Source organism: Ursus maritimus, unplaced genomic scaffold (genome assembly GCF_017311325.1).
Source record: "Ursus maritimus isolate PB19 unplaced genomic scaffold, ASM1731132v1 scaffold_3, whole genome shotgun sequence".
NCBI classification, from domain to species: Eukaryota; Metazoa; Chordata; class Mammalia; order Carnivora; family Ursidae; genus Ursus; species Ursus maritimus.
This window is the reverse complement of record NW_024425563.1, coordinates 85497328-85514664: the sequence shown is the minus strand read 5'-3', so window position 1 is coordinate 85514664 and position 17337 is coordinate 85497328. Positions and strand designations below refer to the sequence as shown.

Here is a 17337-nt window from a genome sequence, read left to right as displayed (position 1 = left end):
TCCTTGCCTGTTTTTTAATTCCTTTCAGATACCAAGAAATAATCGCTTAATGTATATTCATAGCTATCAAAGCTATGTATGGAATAACATGGTAAGCAAGAGAATAGAAGAGTACGGACTGAAGCCTGTTCCAGGGGACCTTGTTCTCAAAGGAGGTAAAAAGGCAAATATCCTCATTTTTCCACCCAACTAGGGTTAGTTATTTGACACTAGTGCTTAAAATCTGGCCCGGCCACTACTTAAGAGATAGAGAGATGTCTAGTAAGGTTGAAATGGAAAGACATTGTAAACTCAGATTGAACAGTTTGGATCTGTGTCTTTAATGAAAATATATATCCAATTTGGGGCTCCTCGGTGGCTCAGTCGGTTAAGTGTCTGCCTTTGGCTCAGGTCATGATCTCGGGGTCCTGGGATTGAGCCCCGCATCGATCCCTACTCAGCGGGGAGTCTGCTTCTCCCCTTCCCTCTGTCTGCTGCTCCCCCTGCCTATGCTCTCTGTCTCTCTCTGTCAAATGAATAAATAAAATCTTTAAAAAAAAAAAAGAAAAGAAAAGAAAAAAATATATATCCAATTTGAGTAAGTGCCTAACTCGCTCTGGGTCTCTGGGCCTCCATTTTCTCAGCTAGAATAAGATTTGGACTTAATGTCGCCTTACATCTTTTTCCAAACTGTAACCTGGGTCTAGCAAATACTCCCCTCTGCTTCCGGATGTACCTCAGCCTCTCAGCTGTTGTCTGCCAGTTTTAAAGAGTTTCTTTAAGTCAACACTTGATTGGAGCTCGCTTTACATGCGGGCCATGATATAACAGACATTTAGTGCATACCCTGTGCCCGCAGCATTCAGAAAACACACAAATGATCCCATCTGATGCTGAGCCCTCACCATGGGCCAGGCCTTTTGCTGAGCCCTTTGTCGACAGCTTCTGGTTTAAAGCTCTCAGAGTATTCTGTCAAGTAGTGTCTCTGTTCTTCAGACGAGGTTCACAAGGTTCCACAGCTGGTTAAAAAAAGAAAAGGCAGGAATTCAGAATCAAGGTCTGCCTGTTTCCACAGTCCCCATGCTTCCGGTGTACCCGGCTGTCCTTCTGCTCTCTGAACACATAGCCTGCTCGTCTGCATGTATCCCCGATAACTCCACGAAGGTGTCTGTTGAGAAATTTTGATTATCCTGGATTAATAGTTTTTAACCTATCCAATGTTGATTATATCTAGTTATTTTAATGTCCCATGTGCCATTACATTTCATCTTCTAAATGCAGAGTGATTTTTTAAATTATTCTCTTAGCAAAATGCATCCATTGGTGATAGCGTTCTAGATAGTATTTTGTAGTGTTGCTTAAAAAGGAGCTGCTTTTTTTAAAGCAAACATTCTAAAAAATTGAGGGTGCAGCTGAGAAATAATTTTTTTTTGACTTTCCACTCGTTCTCAGTCATGATTTGTATTTCTTGGGTAGAGCAGAAAGGACAAAAAGATCTCTAACTTCATGTCTTTAAGCTTTGTAGGCCACTCAGCCTGTGTCCACTTGCACATCTGACTTCTTAGATGTGTATAATTTTAGAAGATCAGGCTCTTGAAAATATTACCTATTTTCACATTTTTTCTTAATTTCTCTATTTGTGATTTTGCAGCTACAGCCACCTACATTGATGAAGAAGATGTTAATAATTACTCAATCCATGATGTGGTAATGCCCTTGCCAGGTTTCGATGTTACCTACCCAAAGCATAAAAGTAAGTTCCTTGTCTGGGGAAAATAGTTATAACAAAGTCTGAAGTATTTAAGCCATTGGCCACCAAGCGTAGAGAGACAGGGGAAAAAATCAGTATTTGAAATATAATTTTAGAACTTTGATTTCCATCAGACTTGAAAATGTTTTGATTTTAAGCATTTATAAACCACGTTTACATATAAAGTCCCCCAGGAAGGGATGTATTCAGATGGATAATTTAAAATTAAAAAAAAAAAATTTTTTTTTAAGTCATCTCTACACCTAACATGGGACTCGAACTTATAACCCCAGGATCAAGAGTCACATGATTCACCGGCTAAGCCAGCCAGGCGTCCCTGGATAATTAAATTAAGAAACAGAAAGGTGGTGGTGGTGGTGGTGGCAGTAGTAGGAGTAGTTATAGTAGTATTGGTATTATTGTTACTAGTGTTGCTGTTATTATTGGCATTATTTAAATTTCTGAAATCCACTAATTCTTATTAAGGATAAGAAGGCTTTGGAAAAAGTCACTGAGAAAGTGAATGGACAGTCCTACTTTAACATTGCTTCTTTTAGCCTTTTTTGTTTGACACCATGTAAGTAATACCTGCTTACTGTGTTTTAAAAGTCAACGAGCACAGAAGTTTATAGAGTGAAAAGTTAGAATTCACTCCCCTTATTTCCCGTTCTCCATCGGCTGTTATGAATTACTTCCCTTACCTTCATGGATTAGGGTTGGGGGGGTGGGTGGACTGGAACTTTCATTGTTCAAGGATTCAGAAATTTGAAAAAAGAAAGCAGCTCTGAGCATGAGACCAGCTTGGTGGATCTGACCCTGGAAGTTTACTCCTAGCCAGAACTGATCTGTGGGAGGTTATTGTAAAAAAATCTTTTCTTTTGGGGCGCCTGTGTGGCTAAATTGGTTAAGCATGCAACTCTTGATTGCAGCTCAGGTCTTGATCCCAGGGTCATGAGTTCAGGCCCCACATTGGGCTCCCAGCCTACTTCAAACAAACAAACAAAAACCATCTTTTCTCTCAAGGGACCAGAATGTCCCTTATCCATGTTATATTCCTTGAAATTGTGCAAGTTATAGAATGATTAGGTATTAACACCCTTCTTTGATAATGCAAATACTTAAAAAAATTCATCTGCTGCTTACATGTTGATTAACACAATCAGATTGCTGTGTTCCTAATACTTATGTGACGTTGACTTCACTGAGGGACAGGAGTAGAGATGAGGAGGAGAGAATGACTGGGGAGACGAGGGATGGGGTGGGCAGGGTCTGCCTAGCCTAATGGCTCAGTGGGGCCCCGAGGAGACACTGCTACTGGAACTAGTGAGAAGGAAAGCACTTAAGATGCTCAGAGCCACTCTTGCTCTCTTTCCAAGAAAGAAAAAGTAAACATGCTTTTCTTCTTTCGTGTACCTCTCAGGAACAGAAATGTGGGTTAATACCAGATAAGACATAAATTCAGCACAACCTTTGACCAAGCCGTTCATGAAAATCTTGTGGGTAAAACAGGGGCTGACAGACTGGATTGGTGCTGGTTTGGGCCCGGGGGTTGGTAACATACACACACACTCGGCGTCCAGTAGTGCGCAATTCAGGGATCCCTGTTGTCTTATAGGTGTGTTGTAAGGGGGTCTTTCCTTCACCCTAGTCTACCCAGTATTTTTTATGAATAACTTGAATAAAGAAATCTGTTTATCATGTTTGCAAATTATGTTACCCAGAATGGCTAATACTAATTATATGAAAAGTAAGTTTTTTAAAAGAACTGCAGAAGGCATTGAACATAGGGTTAAATGTAAATTGTTACTTTTGTAAAGGCCTAGTTTGATAGTAGTCTACATAAAGTATCTGGAGTTATTACTAAACATCAGGCTGCTACCCTGAGGCCAGTGAAGGGTTTTGTGGGGAATACAGAAATGGCAGAGGAGGGACAGGTGGAGGACCGGTTGTGTGACCTAGAGAAAATACGGCTTAAAGGGCCAGTACTCATGAGTACGTGTGGAAGAGGGCAGTGAAACTGCTGTGTTCCAAAGCAGTCAACAGAAGTTCTAAAAAGACAGATTTCAGCTTGGAATAAGAACTTTCTGACAATCGTGTTCCTCACAAAAAAGTGGTTACCCCTAACTGGCCTCATGCAAACAAAGGCCTGGATGACTGTCTCTCTTGGGTGTTATAAAAAAGATTCCACATCAGGTGTGAGGCTGAGCCCAGATGGTTTTCCAGGTCTCTTACTTTTATGTATATTTATTATTTATATCTGCCTTCCAGAAAGAGTTTGAGGCCTCTCTACATTGTCTCTTCCAACTCTGAGCATGTATAAATTGTATTAATAACTTCTGATGGAATGTTTTTTGTAGTTAGCTTAAAAACCTTACACTCCAGGTACTGTGGCTGCTTGCAAGAGATAACTTACAAGTTGGTCCAGTCTAAGCTGGGGACACCTAGCCCTGGGAGTAAGTCCCTAAATTTTGATTCCAGAGAACAGGCTGGATGATAAATTAGAGGGACTGGTTTTGTTAGGGTGATCTAACTGAATTTACGTCTTACTCTCTTTGTAGTCTAGCTGAAGGTAGCTTGCTGGCATGCTGCATTCCAACTAACGTTTTGTGTTTTATAGTTAGTGAAGCCTACAGGGAAATGCTCACAGCGGACAATCTGGATATTGACAACATGAGACACAAAATTCGAGATTATTCCTTATCAGGGGCCTACCGAAAGATCATTATTCGTCCTCAGAATGTCAGTTGGTGAGTGATAGTCTGGAATGAAAGAGAACTAAATTATGATGTGAGATTGAAAGCTTTTGCATCACTTGTGTATTTTCCAGTATTTACAACCTGGTGTACAAGTGCTACTTGCTATTGTCACTATTATTATTGCTACTACTTGGAATTTTTCAAATCATCAGGAAACAAATGAGTGAAAGTGGCTAAGTTTACATTTTATTGACCTTGCTAAATTATTGAAGAAATGTGCAAAGAATAAAATTTTTCCCCATTAGTAAAAAATTGAGATTTGTTGGGGCACCTGAGTGGCTCAGGTAAGCATCCAGCTTGGTTTTGGCTCAGGTCATGATCTCAGGGTGGTGAGCTTGAGCCCTGCATCTGTCTCCAGAGTCTGCTTGAACCTCCCCCGCCTCCTATAAAATAAATAGAAAGAAAGAAATCTTCTAAAGATTGAGATTTGCTTACAGAGCTATCCCTGAGCAGGCTACCTTTATTCAGAATTAGCTGAGAGTTCCAAACGCTGATCTGTTTGTTTTAATATCATGTTTCTAAAGAGAAAAATATACATGTATTGGCTCATTTCAAATATTTCAGTACCTAAGGTAAACTAAAGCTTTAGTTGATAATTTTTAAAACTAAATATTGAATTAGTTGTTCATTGCCAGGAAGTTCTCTCTCTTCCCTCTCTCCATCTCTTTCTCTCTTTCTGTCTTCCCTCCTCTTCTCTGGGTTGTGGGATGAGGTTGGCCGTGTTGGACTTGGTCCTCCCCACTCCAGAGAGCAGTTCCTTGTGACTAACGCTGTGTTGTTAATAGTGAAAACCATTCTGGAGAAAACATAAATGCCATTATTCATTCATTCACATCTGTGCAAAGTTAAGTTTACTATTTATCAACTACGTATAAAGAGAAGTTCTATCCTAAGGAAACATTTTATATTTTTTTACATAGGCTGGCATCCTTCGTCACCTTGCTGTGTAATAATATAAAAGAAATACTCATGCGTAAGATCTGGTCCTATCCTGTTAATCGAATAGTCCCACCCAGAATTATTTCCAACAGACCTATGTGTTCTCCTTTCTAAGCAAATGGCAATGAGCTGCTTAGTACCTTTTATGGCAGTTCACATTCACACTTTTCTTTCTTTATGTGTTTTGAAGGGAAGTTGTTGCATACGATGATCCTAAAATTCCACTCTTCAACACAGATGTGGACAACCTGGAAGGGAAACCACCACCGGTGTTTGCTTCTGGTAAGTTTACTCAGCCATCAGTTCTGTGTCAACTGTGAAATGTTTTCTCAATCAAAAACATAAATTAAAGAAAAACTCCTGGGGCACCTAGGCGGCTCAGTTGGTTAAGCATCTGCCTTCGGCTCAGGTCATGATCCCAGGGTCCTGGGATCGAGCCTCGCGTTGGTCTCCCTGCCCAGTGGGGAGTCTGCTTCTCCTTCTCTCTCTGCCCTTCCCCCTGCTCATGCTTTGTCTCTGTCTCTCTCAAATAAATGAACAAAGTCTTCTAAAAGAAAGAAAGAAAAAACTCTTACAATCACCACCACCTTCCACCAGCTCGGTGATTTCTATTTTGTGTTTTGTCATCTTAGTTTCATGGCTATAGCTCGATAATTAAAATGGTAGATTTCGCTGAAAATGAAGGAACGTTACAGAAGGTTGTGGTGTTAGGTGATTGAGTATTTCCTCCACGACCACCCCTCCCCCCGAGTTAACACAGGTGAGTGAAAATCCAGGAACGGAGTCTAACACAAGAAATTTGCATTGTCATTGTCAAATTCTTGCCGCCATTCCTTTGTCTGTTTTCACCCTATTGCTTTTGTGTCGTTTGCCCTTTTTATGAAGGTTCCAAGTAGAATTTCCGTAGGGATTAGCTGGATCATATACTCCCAGCTCTCACTTCCACGTTTCACTCTCGGAGGCCACACGGGGAGTAGCGCCTGAGGAAAGGAGCACGGTTGTTTCCTTTCTGTAGAGATGATATGACTCTCCCCAGTCTGTCTGCCGCTGCCTGCCTTTTCTGACCATTCTCTTCTCTCTTGCCTGGCAGAAGGCAAATACAGAGCTCTGAAGATGGATTTTTCTCTCCCTCCTTCTACCTACGCTACCATGGCCATTCGAGAAGTGCTAAAAATGGATACCAGCATCAAGAACCAGACCCAGCTGAACACCACCTGGCTCCGCTGAGTCCTTTCCCCCAGGTTTAGAAGATGCACACAAGTGTTTGCTGGCTTCCTGCTCATTTTTCTCTTAGTAGAGACCCATAGGTGTATTTTAGATCTTTGTAGCTAAAGATTATTAGTATTTTTCCAGGTTTTTATTAGCTTAATTTGCAATATTTGTACACATATACAAATCCTGAGGATCCTAATTCTAGCTCAGAGGATATAAATTGATCAGAATATATTTCAGGTGCTTAAATCATAGTAAAATGTCAGCTTTCCTGGCTTTATAATAATTTAAAAGGACTTTGGTTTGAAGTTGCAGTTTTAAGTTTTGCTACATTCTTAAAGGACAACATGAATTTTTAATGTATCCATGAATGGAGTATGCAAGGATGCATTTTAAGAGAAAATGAAACAAAACAAATCTTGACTATGAATAAATAAAATACCCCACCCGTCGCTATTAATACAAATACAGTACTCATGTTTATTTAAATGATAAGACATTTACAGGTTTATAAACAGAAAAGTGATTGTATCATCATCTAAATCCTATACCAGGTTTAGGTAAGTGTTGGTAGATCTTTCAGTTGCAATAGCTTTGCATTTATATTCTCATTGCCTTGCAGGACAGTTGCATTGATAGGGCCTGTTTTTCTCGATGTAAACACGTGCAGCTATTTTTGTTAGTCAAGGTCTGATTTTTACTCTAGGTGCCTTTTATGTTCAGAACTCCTTCCATCGGACTGGTTATTTGCCCCAAAATAAATGACAGCAGAGAAGAAAACTTTGAACCTTTCCAAGGGCTCCTCAAATCAGCAGCATCCACCTCTGTCACCTTCCGCGTAGGTGTTTCGGTTTCTGGCCTTGTGTAAAACTTGTCTCTGGCGTGAAAGGCTTAGTAGACCTTTCCAAGGGTGTGTGTGACGTAAGTGCACCGATTTTTATTTTCTACCATTTCTAGAACAAAATATAATAAATATTTTTTAAAACTCCTTTCTACTAGTTATATGTTAATCAAATAAATTATCTAAAACTGAGTGTGAATGAGAACCTTGGCCCAGACTGAGGGCAAGGAACGGAGTGAGTGAGGGATCCTCAGAGATGGTGTTGACACAAAGATGTGTCCTGCTCGGGTGTGAGATGTCATGAGAATAATACAGTTGAGTGTCAGGCTCTACGGCTATTGGACCATGTTGGACTGGATTCAAGGTTATTCTTCCAGTAGCACCCCTCACTTGCTTTCCAGCCTGCTTTCTGGAGAGAAGAACGGAGAAAAGCTTCCCTACCAGGAACATCCCACCATGGCAGTGTGAGTGACATTTGTCTCGTGTCTGGCGGTGGAAGACTGAGAACTGATTTTCAGCCCTTGTATTTTAATGGCGTCCATCGCACTGCAGAGGTGAAAAAGGACTATAAATCTCATGGGAAAGAACCCTTTCAGCTGGCTGGTTTCTAAAGACTCATCTGTCCTACAAAAGCTGAGATTGTTGAATGTATATGGGCCTGTTCGTACTTCGCAGTGCTAGTGAGTGACTTTCCTTCATCAGACTGATGAGTGAAGACGTGCTCGTGAAGGGGACCTGACTGCCTTGTGCAGGTGCATTTGGTATCTCTGCATTTATACATTTACATTACTGGGGGGAAAAGTGAGGCTAAACTTAGAAATGTTGTCTTCATCTGGGAAATACTTAGGGCCCGATGGGATGAGTTCGTTTTCCTGCTGCGTTAGCCAACTGCCAGTTTGTGCATGTTTCCTCTCAAACACCACTGGGAAAATAATGATTCAAGGCAGAATCTTAGAGCCGTTTTGGGACTTGGGGACCTCCCATCTAATGCCAGGGACTTGTCAGCTTGGAATAAATCATTGCCTTAACATCGATGTCAGGACATTTTGTTGATGTTAACAAAGGGGAGACATTTCTCTGAGGCAAATTTATAAGCCTGCAGGCAGCCTCTTCCTCAACATAAATATACCTTGTGTTCTCAGTTTTTGCCTAAAAAAAATAATAAAAGACCATTATTTTTTATTATGATGTAAACCCAGCACTATTAACTAAGAAGCTAAACAGTCACACTCATACATCAACTGTTTTATTCATGGTTTTATGTTGCAGATAGGAACTAGACAGCCATTAATGACACTAATAAAAAAATATTTCTTGGATGTATCCAACCAAAAAATTAGTAGCACCTGCAAGAGCACGTGGGTACGTACAACTTGACCAGCTGTGCCACACAGTACAAATGAGCACACACTGCTCTTTGTACCGGAATGCTTTTGTGGCCAATTTTGCACTAAAAACATAAAGATCGGTGTGTGTGATACACAATAGGATATAGGCAGGTGCATGTGTGTGTGTGTTCTAGTCTGTACTGACGTGTGGATGCGCGGTATTCTGAAGCAGAAACAGCGTACCATGTCATTACCACACGTGAAGAAGTGAAAGTACGATGGAACGGGGCGCCTGGGTGGCACAGCGGTTAAGCGTCTGCCTTCGGCTCAGGGCGTGATCCTGGGGTCCTGGGATTGAGCCCCACATCAGGCTCCTCTGCTATGAGCCTGCTTCTTCCTCTCCCACTCCCCCTGCTTGTGTTCCCTCTCTCGCTGGCTGTCTCTATCTCTGTCGAATAAATAAATAAAATCTTTAAAAAAAAAAAAAAAGTACGATGGAAGAACTCAGAGCTGTGAATGGCCAGGTTCCGCCCTCCATAAATTGAAGAGTAGGCTTGCAGAGCCAAGGGTCACTTCACGGTTCTCTGTTCAGCGAAATCTGCTTTCTTAATTTCTAGGGCCATATTCCTATAGGCTCAGTTTTGGATCATGAACTTGAAAAATTGGAGGAAAAAGTATGGATGTTGCCTCCACGGGAAGGAAGGGAGCAAGTGTGTACACACATACACACACACACATACACATACAAAGATATGCTCACTTCTTACACAATTTCAAAAAAGACGCCCTTCTCTAATTAAGGGCTTTCCAAACTTGAGTGTGCATAGGACTCAGCCGGCAGTCTTGTATGCTGGGGGATGTACCTCAGGAACTCCAGGTGGAGTCAGAAATACTTGGCATTTCTAACACTCCCAGAGGGACCTGCTGCTAGTCTGCACACCGCACTTGGGGAAGCAAGGCTCTAGACCTGCAGTGGCCAGTGCAGCAGCCACCAGCCACAGAAGCTTAATTTAAATTTAAGTTAACTTTAAAAAAAAAAAGATCTTATTATTTATTTGACAGAGAGGGAGAGCACAAGCAAGGGGAGGGGCAGGCTCCGATGAGCAGGGAGCCCGATATGGGGCTTGATCCCAGGATCCCGGGATTGTGACCTGAGCCAAAGGCAGGTGCATAATTGACTGAGCCACCCAGGCTTCCCCCCCAAAAAAAATTATTTTTAAGTTAAATAAAGTTTACAATTGAGCTTTTCAGTGGTAGCAGCCACTGTCCCACTGCTCCATTGCCGTGTATGGGCAGCAGCTGCTGTCCTGGGTGGCACTACTCTAGATACCACGCATCAGTCACCCGAGGTTCGCAGGAGTCTGTGTTGATCAGGTGTGACACCCACGGGTCCTAATGATTAAGGCACATAGTACGTGTTCAGCATGTGCAGGTGGGATGACTGCAGTTAGATCCAGGGCTCACATTGACGATTTAAGAGTTCCCTCTTGAAATAGATCACCCTAAGAGTATTCCTTAAACTTGCTTCCATTTTCTGGTCTTCTCCAGGACCACCTGTGATCCTGTTTTCCTTCTCTTCTGCCCTTGCTTTGATCTAGGTACCTTGTCCAAAGATTTAGTAAACCCTGTCTTGGGAAAATCATCCCCCCAAACGTCTTAACTGCTGCAATTAATAATGTTCCTTCTTGGGGCACCGGGGTGACTTAGTCGGTTAAGTGTCTGCCTTCGACCCAGGTCATGATCCCAGTGTCCTGGGATCGAGCCCCGGCATCAGGCTTCCTGTTTAGCAGGGAGTCCGCACCCTCTCCCTCTCCCTGTGTGATCTCTCTTGAGCTCTCTCTCGAATAAATAAGATCTTCAAAAAAAAAAAAAAAATAAGGTTCCCCCTTGGCTGGCACACACTGTAGCTTCTAATGAAAGCGCAACTATAAAAAACAAGGATGGTTAGAGTCCACATGGTTTTGATGTCTAGCAGGAGTACAGTTTTGTGCTGCAGCTTTTCCACCTGTGTTGAAGACTCCAGGAGAGTGAGCAGTATGTAGAAGAGAGCAATAGGGAACTGTAATGGGAGACGTTATTCAAGACCCTTATCTTCTAATGTATACTTCCTATCGTGTCAAGAGCTTCAAATGTTGCTTTAGAACAGTGCTGTCCAAGAGAAATACAATGTGTACTCATATGTAATTTAAAATTTTCTAGTAGCCGTATTAAGATAGTAAAAAGATCCGTTGATAGGTGAAGGGGTAAAGACAATAGAATATTGCTCAGCTATGAAAAAGGATGAGATCTTAGCATTTACAACAACACGGATGGATTTAGAGGGTATAATGCTAAATGAAATAAGTCAGAAATACTATGTGATTTCATTTATGTGTAGAATCTGGAAAAAAAAAAAGAGACCCATAAATTCAGAGAATAAACTGATAGTTGTCAGAGGAAAGGGGGGTAAGGGATAGATAATGGGTGAAGGGGTGTGGGAGATACAGACTTCAAGGAGTATGGAAGGAATAAGTCATGGGAATAAGAGGCACAGCTTAGGGAGTATGGTCAATAATGTCATAGCATTGTTACATTGTATGGTAACAGATGGTAGCTATACTTATGAGCACGGCATGAAGTATAGACTTGTCAAAGTACTATGATGTATTCCTGAAACTAATGTAACATTGTGTGTCATCTATACCTTAAAAAAGTGAAAAGGGCACTGGGCTGGCTTAGTTGGTAAGAGTGTATGACTCTTAATCTCAAGGTTGGGCGTGGAGATTACTTAAAAAAAAAAATGATAAATTTTTTTAAAGTAAAAGGAGACAAAGTGAGATTACCTTTATGTACTTTACTTAAACCAATATATCCCAAATATCACTTCAACATGTAATTGATATTAAAAGCTGAAAACAGGGGCATCTGGTTGGCTCAGTCCGTAGTGCATGTGACTCTTGATCTCAGGATTGTGAGTTCTAGCCCCACATTTGGGTATAGAGATTACTTAAAAATAAAAAATCTTTAAAAATATATAAAAGCTAAATACGCTCTCCTTTTTATACTAAGTCTTTAACATCCAGTGTGTATTTTATACTTACAACAGATCTCAACTTGGACTAGCCACATTTCCAGTGCTCAATAGCCACATGTGACCAATGACTACCATATTGGATAAAGTTCTAGAAAGATCCCTCCTTTATTGCATGTCACCGATATGATGGTAAATTTGTCTTGAAAGTTACAGCTTAATATGTAAAATTGGGAATATGTAGGTTGGGAGTAAAGTTAATTAAATATTATTTTGAAATGCTTGGTAGATTATTAAATTATACGGTGATTGGAGTAAATATTTTTGCTATGGGAGCACGTAAATATCATTAGTAGATTTTGAAATATTTCAGAATGCCTGAAGTTTTCCTTAAGCAGTTCCAATGACACTCTGGAATTCTCTCTCTTTAAATAATGCAGAAGCTAATCCTTAGTTTAACCTCTATCTAGATTTTAAATTCCAAATCTAGGGAATATAAATAGAGGTTTCAGGGCATGAGAATGAGGATTATGTGACTGGTTAGCATAAACTGGGAATTCAGGTTGTGTGGGGGTGGTAAGCCAATCGAGGCAGGGCTGAGATTTTTGTCTTACTTGTGTTTTGTTTTTATTAACAGCTCTGTTGCTGGGCCATCCTGACCTCTTAGGGCAGGGCCTCTGTGCATTAATTAGGAGGAAGTCAGAATGTGAGTAACTCCAAACAGTGAAAATCCAAAATTAGGTATAATCTGTTTTTTTTTAATTGAAGTAGCTGACATACAGTATTAGTTTCAAATGTAAAATACAGTGATTCAACATTGGTATACATGACAAAGTGACCACCTTGATACATCTAGCTACCCTCTGTCACCATACAAAGTGGTTTTACATATTGTTAACTATGTTCCCTATGCTGTACATTGTACCCCCAAGTCTTATTTGTTTAATAACTGAAGTTTGTACTTTTAATCCTCTTCCCTTATTTTGCCCATCCCCCACAAGATAAAGTTTACTGTAAATACAGAACAGTTTATTGGTATCTCTAGCTTGTTTGTAGGAATAACATGCCTAATTCATTCCACAAATGTTTGTTGCATTCCTCCTATATGGAAAGCACTGTGTTGCTGTCTTTAAGTACACCCTGCCTTGAAGGAGCTCCTGAGGTCAGTTTGCCCGGTACTTCCTTCCTGTGCATGTGCAAACTGAAGGCCAGGGAAAAACAGTCCAGAAGTATGGTGGCGAAGGGAAACCCAGCAGCATAATACAGCTGTGGAAAGTAATCAGAAAATGGAAGCGTTGTTAGGTGGGTAGTTGACACAGTGGAGATAGTTGTTTTTCACAGAACTTTGAAGAGTTTGTAACACTGAAGACATTAAGGATGTATTTGTTCTTAGATGTCTAATGTCCTAATTTTAGGCTCAGCAAAGGCAGATAATTACAAAGACCTAACTGATACTGTAATAGTGCTATATGGTGACAGAGTGGCTAATGCTTGTGAGCACAGCATAACATGCAGAGAAGTTGAAATCACTGTATTGTGTGCCTGAAATGAATATAACATTGTCAACTATACTCAAGTTAAACAAAATAAATAAAAAGACATAACTATACTGACCCAGCCATACTTCTGAAACCAGCGAGGGGCCCCTGGCTGGCTCAGTCAGTGGAGCATGTCGGGGTCATGAGTTCAAGCTCCACATTGGGTGTAGAGCTTACTTAAAAAAAAAAAAAAAGAAAAAATAATAAAAAATAAAACCAGAGAATACCCATTTATGGTCCACTAAAATATTAATGGCAAGACTAAATGTTAAAGCAAAAAACCAGATGATTTTCTCTTATAGCTCATGTTAACTTTTTTAAAAAGATTTGATTGATTGATCGATTGATTGATCATGACATGAGTCGAAGACAGATGCTTAACCAACTGAGCCACCCCAGGCACCCCTCATATTACTTTCTAAAGGAGTTTCTGATATGTATTTTTAGTCAAAATCACCAAAGCTAATGTTTAAGAATTCACAATGTTTTTTATCTTTTCAAAGAACCAGCTTTTGATTTCATTGCTTTTTCTCGATTTTCTTGTTTTCAATTTCACTGATTTCTACTCAAATTATTTTTTTCTTTGCTTAATTTAGGCATAAATTGCTGTTCTTTCTCTAGTTGCCTAAGAGGGAAGCTTAGATCATTGACTTTAGGTCTTTCTTCTTTTCTAGAATGTGCATTTAATTACAAATGTCCTGTTAAGCACTGATTTTACTACATTCCCAAATTTTGATAAGTTGTATTTTCATTTTCATTTAGTTCAAAATATGTTCAAGTTTTTCTTGTAGCCTCTTTTTTGACCGGTATATTATTTAAAGAGTCTTGTGTAATCTCCAGATATTTGGGGTTTTCAAGCTTTCTGTAATTGGTTTCTAGTTTAAATTCATGTGATCTGGGGCACCTGGGTGGCTCAGTTGGTTAAGCATCTGCCTTTGGCTCAAGTCATGTTCCCAGGGTCCTGGGATTGATCCCTGCATCAGGCTTCTTGCTCAGCAGGGAGTCTGCTTTTCCCTCTCCCTCTGCCCTCCTCCCCTCCCCCGGCTCATGCTTGCTCGCTCACTCTCTCGTGTTCTCTTTCTCAAATAAATAAAATCTTTAAAAAATAAATAAATCAGGGCTCCTGGGGGGCTCCGTCAGTTGGGCGTCTGCCTTCAGCTCGGGTCATGAACCCAGGGTCCTGGGATCAAGCCCTGCGTTGGGCTTCCTGCTCAGTGGGGAGTCTGCTTCTCCCTCTTCCTCTGCCCTTCACCCCCACTCATGTGCACTCTCTGTCACTCTCTCTCTCTCTAATAAAATCTTTAAAAAATTTTACACAGGAAGAGGAAAAATTATACAGGTCAAGAACTTGTATATATACAAAGAGCATTGCAAATAGAATAATGTAAAATATAACCTTTTACATTGCTTATTTTTTATAAGCTATTTCTTTTTTTAAATTATTTTTTATTTTTATTTCTTTAGAGAGAGAGTGTGTGCACAAGTGGGAGTAGGGGCAGAGGGAGAGAGAGAATCCTAAGCAGACTCCTCACTGAGCCTGACATGGGGCTCGATCTCATGACCCTGAGATCGTGACCTGAGCTGAAATCAAGAGCTGGACACTTAACTGACTGAGCCACCCAGGCATCGCTTCATTCTCTTTTGTTTTTTTTTTTTTTTTAACGATTTTTTATTTTTAAGTAATCTCTACACCCAACGTGGGGCTCTGAGATCAAGAGTTGCATCTTCTACCAATTGAGCCAGCCAGGTAGGTGCCCCTCTATTTCTTATTCTTAATCAAGCAAATAGGTAACTCTTTGTTCAAAATAATAATAGTAATAGTGAATTGTGTGATTATGGCATGTGGAAAAGTGAAATGAATAAAAGCAGTATAAGGGACAGCACAAAGTAATTGGGAGTACTCTATTATATGGTACCTGTACAATCCACAAATTACCTGTATGACCCATGAATCAGTATAGTGTTGAGAGTGGATTATATTAGTTATAAATGTATATTGTAAATTTTAGGATAATCACTAAAAATTTTGAAAAATAAAAAATTGTTACACTGAGAAGTGAGAAAATGGAATCATATACAATGTTCATTTAAAACCACAGGAGGCACGAGATGCCTGGGTGGTTCAGTCAGTTAAGCATCCGACTCTTGGTTTCAGTTCAGGTCATGATCTCAGGGTCATGAGATCAAGCCCCATGTCAGGCTGTGTGCTCCGCGTGCAGTCTGTTTAGGACTCTCTCTACCTCTGCCCCTCCCACCTGCTTTCTCTTTCTCTCTAAAATAAATAAATAAATAAATCTTTAAAAATAAAATCAGAGGAGGCAGAAAAAGAGTTGAGGAAAAAAAGGTACAAAAAACTAATGCAACAAACAGAAAACAAATAGATATTAACCCTGCTAAAACAACAATCAAATGAAGTGTGAATGATACCAATTAAAAAACAGATATTATCACAGTGGATCAAAAAAACAAGACCCAACTGTATGTTGTTTAAAAGAAGTCCACTAAAAATATAAAGATATAAGTTAAAAGTAAAGTGATAGAGAAAGATATACCCTACAAACACTAATAAAAAGAAATCTGGAGTACCTGTATTAATTTGAGATTTCAGAAGAAGGAAAATGATCAGAGATAAAGAGGGCCATTATGTAAAGATAAAGAGGTTAATTCTTCAAGAAGACTTAATAGTCTTAAACATCTATGCACCTAACAACAGTGCGTCAAAATATGTGAGGCAAAAACTGACAAATGCAAGGAGAGACAGATAAACCCACTATTGTGGCAAAAGACTCCAACACTCCTCTTTCAGTAATGAATAGATCCGGGAGGCAGAAAAGCAGTAAGGATCTAGTTGACCTGAACAGCACCATCAATCAACTTGGTCTGCTTGACATTTATAGAAGATTTAATCCGGCAACAGCAGAATACACATTCTTCTCAAGCTCGCGTGCAACACTCACCAAGATAAACCATATTCTGGGCCATGAAATGTACTTGAAAAAATTTTAAAAAATAAATATATACAAAGTAATATTCTCAGATCACATGAATTAATTTATTTATTTTAAAGATTCTATTTCCTTATTTGAGATGATTGCAGATGCTTACCCGACGGGGGCACCTGGGTGGCTCAGTCATTAACTGTCTGCCTTTGGCTCAGGTCATGATCCCAGGGTCCTGGGATTGAGTCCTGCACCAGGCTCCTTGCTCAGTGGGGAACCTGCTTCTCCCTCTGCCCTCTGCTGCTCCCCCTGCTTGTGCGCTCTCTCTCTCTCTCTCTCTGACAAATTAATAAATAAAATCTTTTAAAAAAGAAAGAAAGAAAGACAAGGCTTCTAGTGAAGGATTCTCTCAGTTTTTGTTTGTCTGAGAGTCTATTTCTCCTTCACTTTTGCAGGATGGTTTCACTAGGTATGAATTCTAAGTTGGTGTTTTTTAATTTTAACACTTTAAATATTTCACTCCACCTCTCTTCTTGCTTTCGTGGATTCTGATGAAAAGGCCAAATAATTCCTATCCTTATTCCTCTATAGGTAAGGCATTTTCCCCTCTGCCTTCTTTGATGATTTTCTCTTTGTCTTTAGTTTTCTGCAGTTTGAATATGATATGCTTAGTTGTAGTTTTTATGGTTTTTATCCTACTTGGTGTTCTCTGATTCTCCTGATCTGTCGTTTGGTGTCTGTCGTTAATTTTGGAAAATTCTTGGCTGTTACTACTTCAAATTATTTATTTTGCTCTGTTCTTGCTTTCTTCTCGTATTCCAATTACATATATGTTGCATCTTTTGAAATTATCCCACAATTCTTGGATATTCTATTGTGGGAAAGGGGGGGGGGCTTGTTTTGTTTGACCTTTCATTTTTTCTCTGCATTTCAGTTTGGGAAGTTTCTATTAACACATCTTTCAGCTCACTGATTCTTTCCTTGACGGTGGCCAGTCTGTTGATGAGCCCATCACAGGCATTCTTTATTTCTGTTATTCCCACCA

At 40.0% G+C, this 17337-nt stretch overlaps 1 protein-coding gene across 1 annotated transcript in view; it reads left to right on the top strand.

Annotated features, from left to right (window-relative positions):
• The window catches only part of PUS7 (pseudouridine synthase 7), a 52596-nt gene extending 44091 nt beyond the window's left edge, over nucleotides 1-8505 (top strand). The window contains exons 12-16 of the mRNA XM_040644364.1: nucleotides 29-155; nucleotides 1631-1732; nucleotides 4347-4476; nucleotides 5615-5706; nucleotides 6515-8505. Coding sequence (XP_040500298.1) covers nucleotides 29-155; nucleotides 1631-1732; nucleotides 4347-4476; nucleotides 5615-5706; nucleotides 6515-6651 — 588 coding nt within the window. The 3' untranslated portion in view covers nucleotides 6652-8505. The remainder of the gene's footprint in view (nucleotides 1-28; nucleotides 156-1630; nucleotides 1733-4346; nucleotides 4477-5614; nucleotides 5707-6514) is intronic.
• The last annotated feature ends 8832 nt before the right edge of the window (nucleotides 8506-17337 follow it).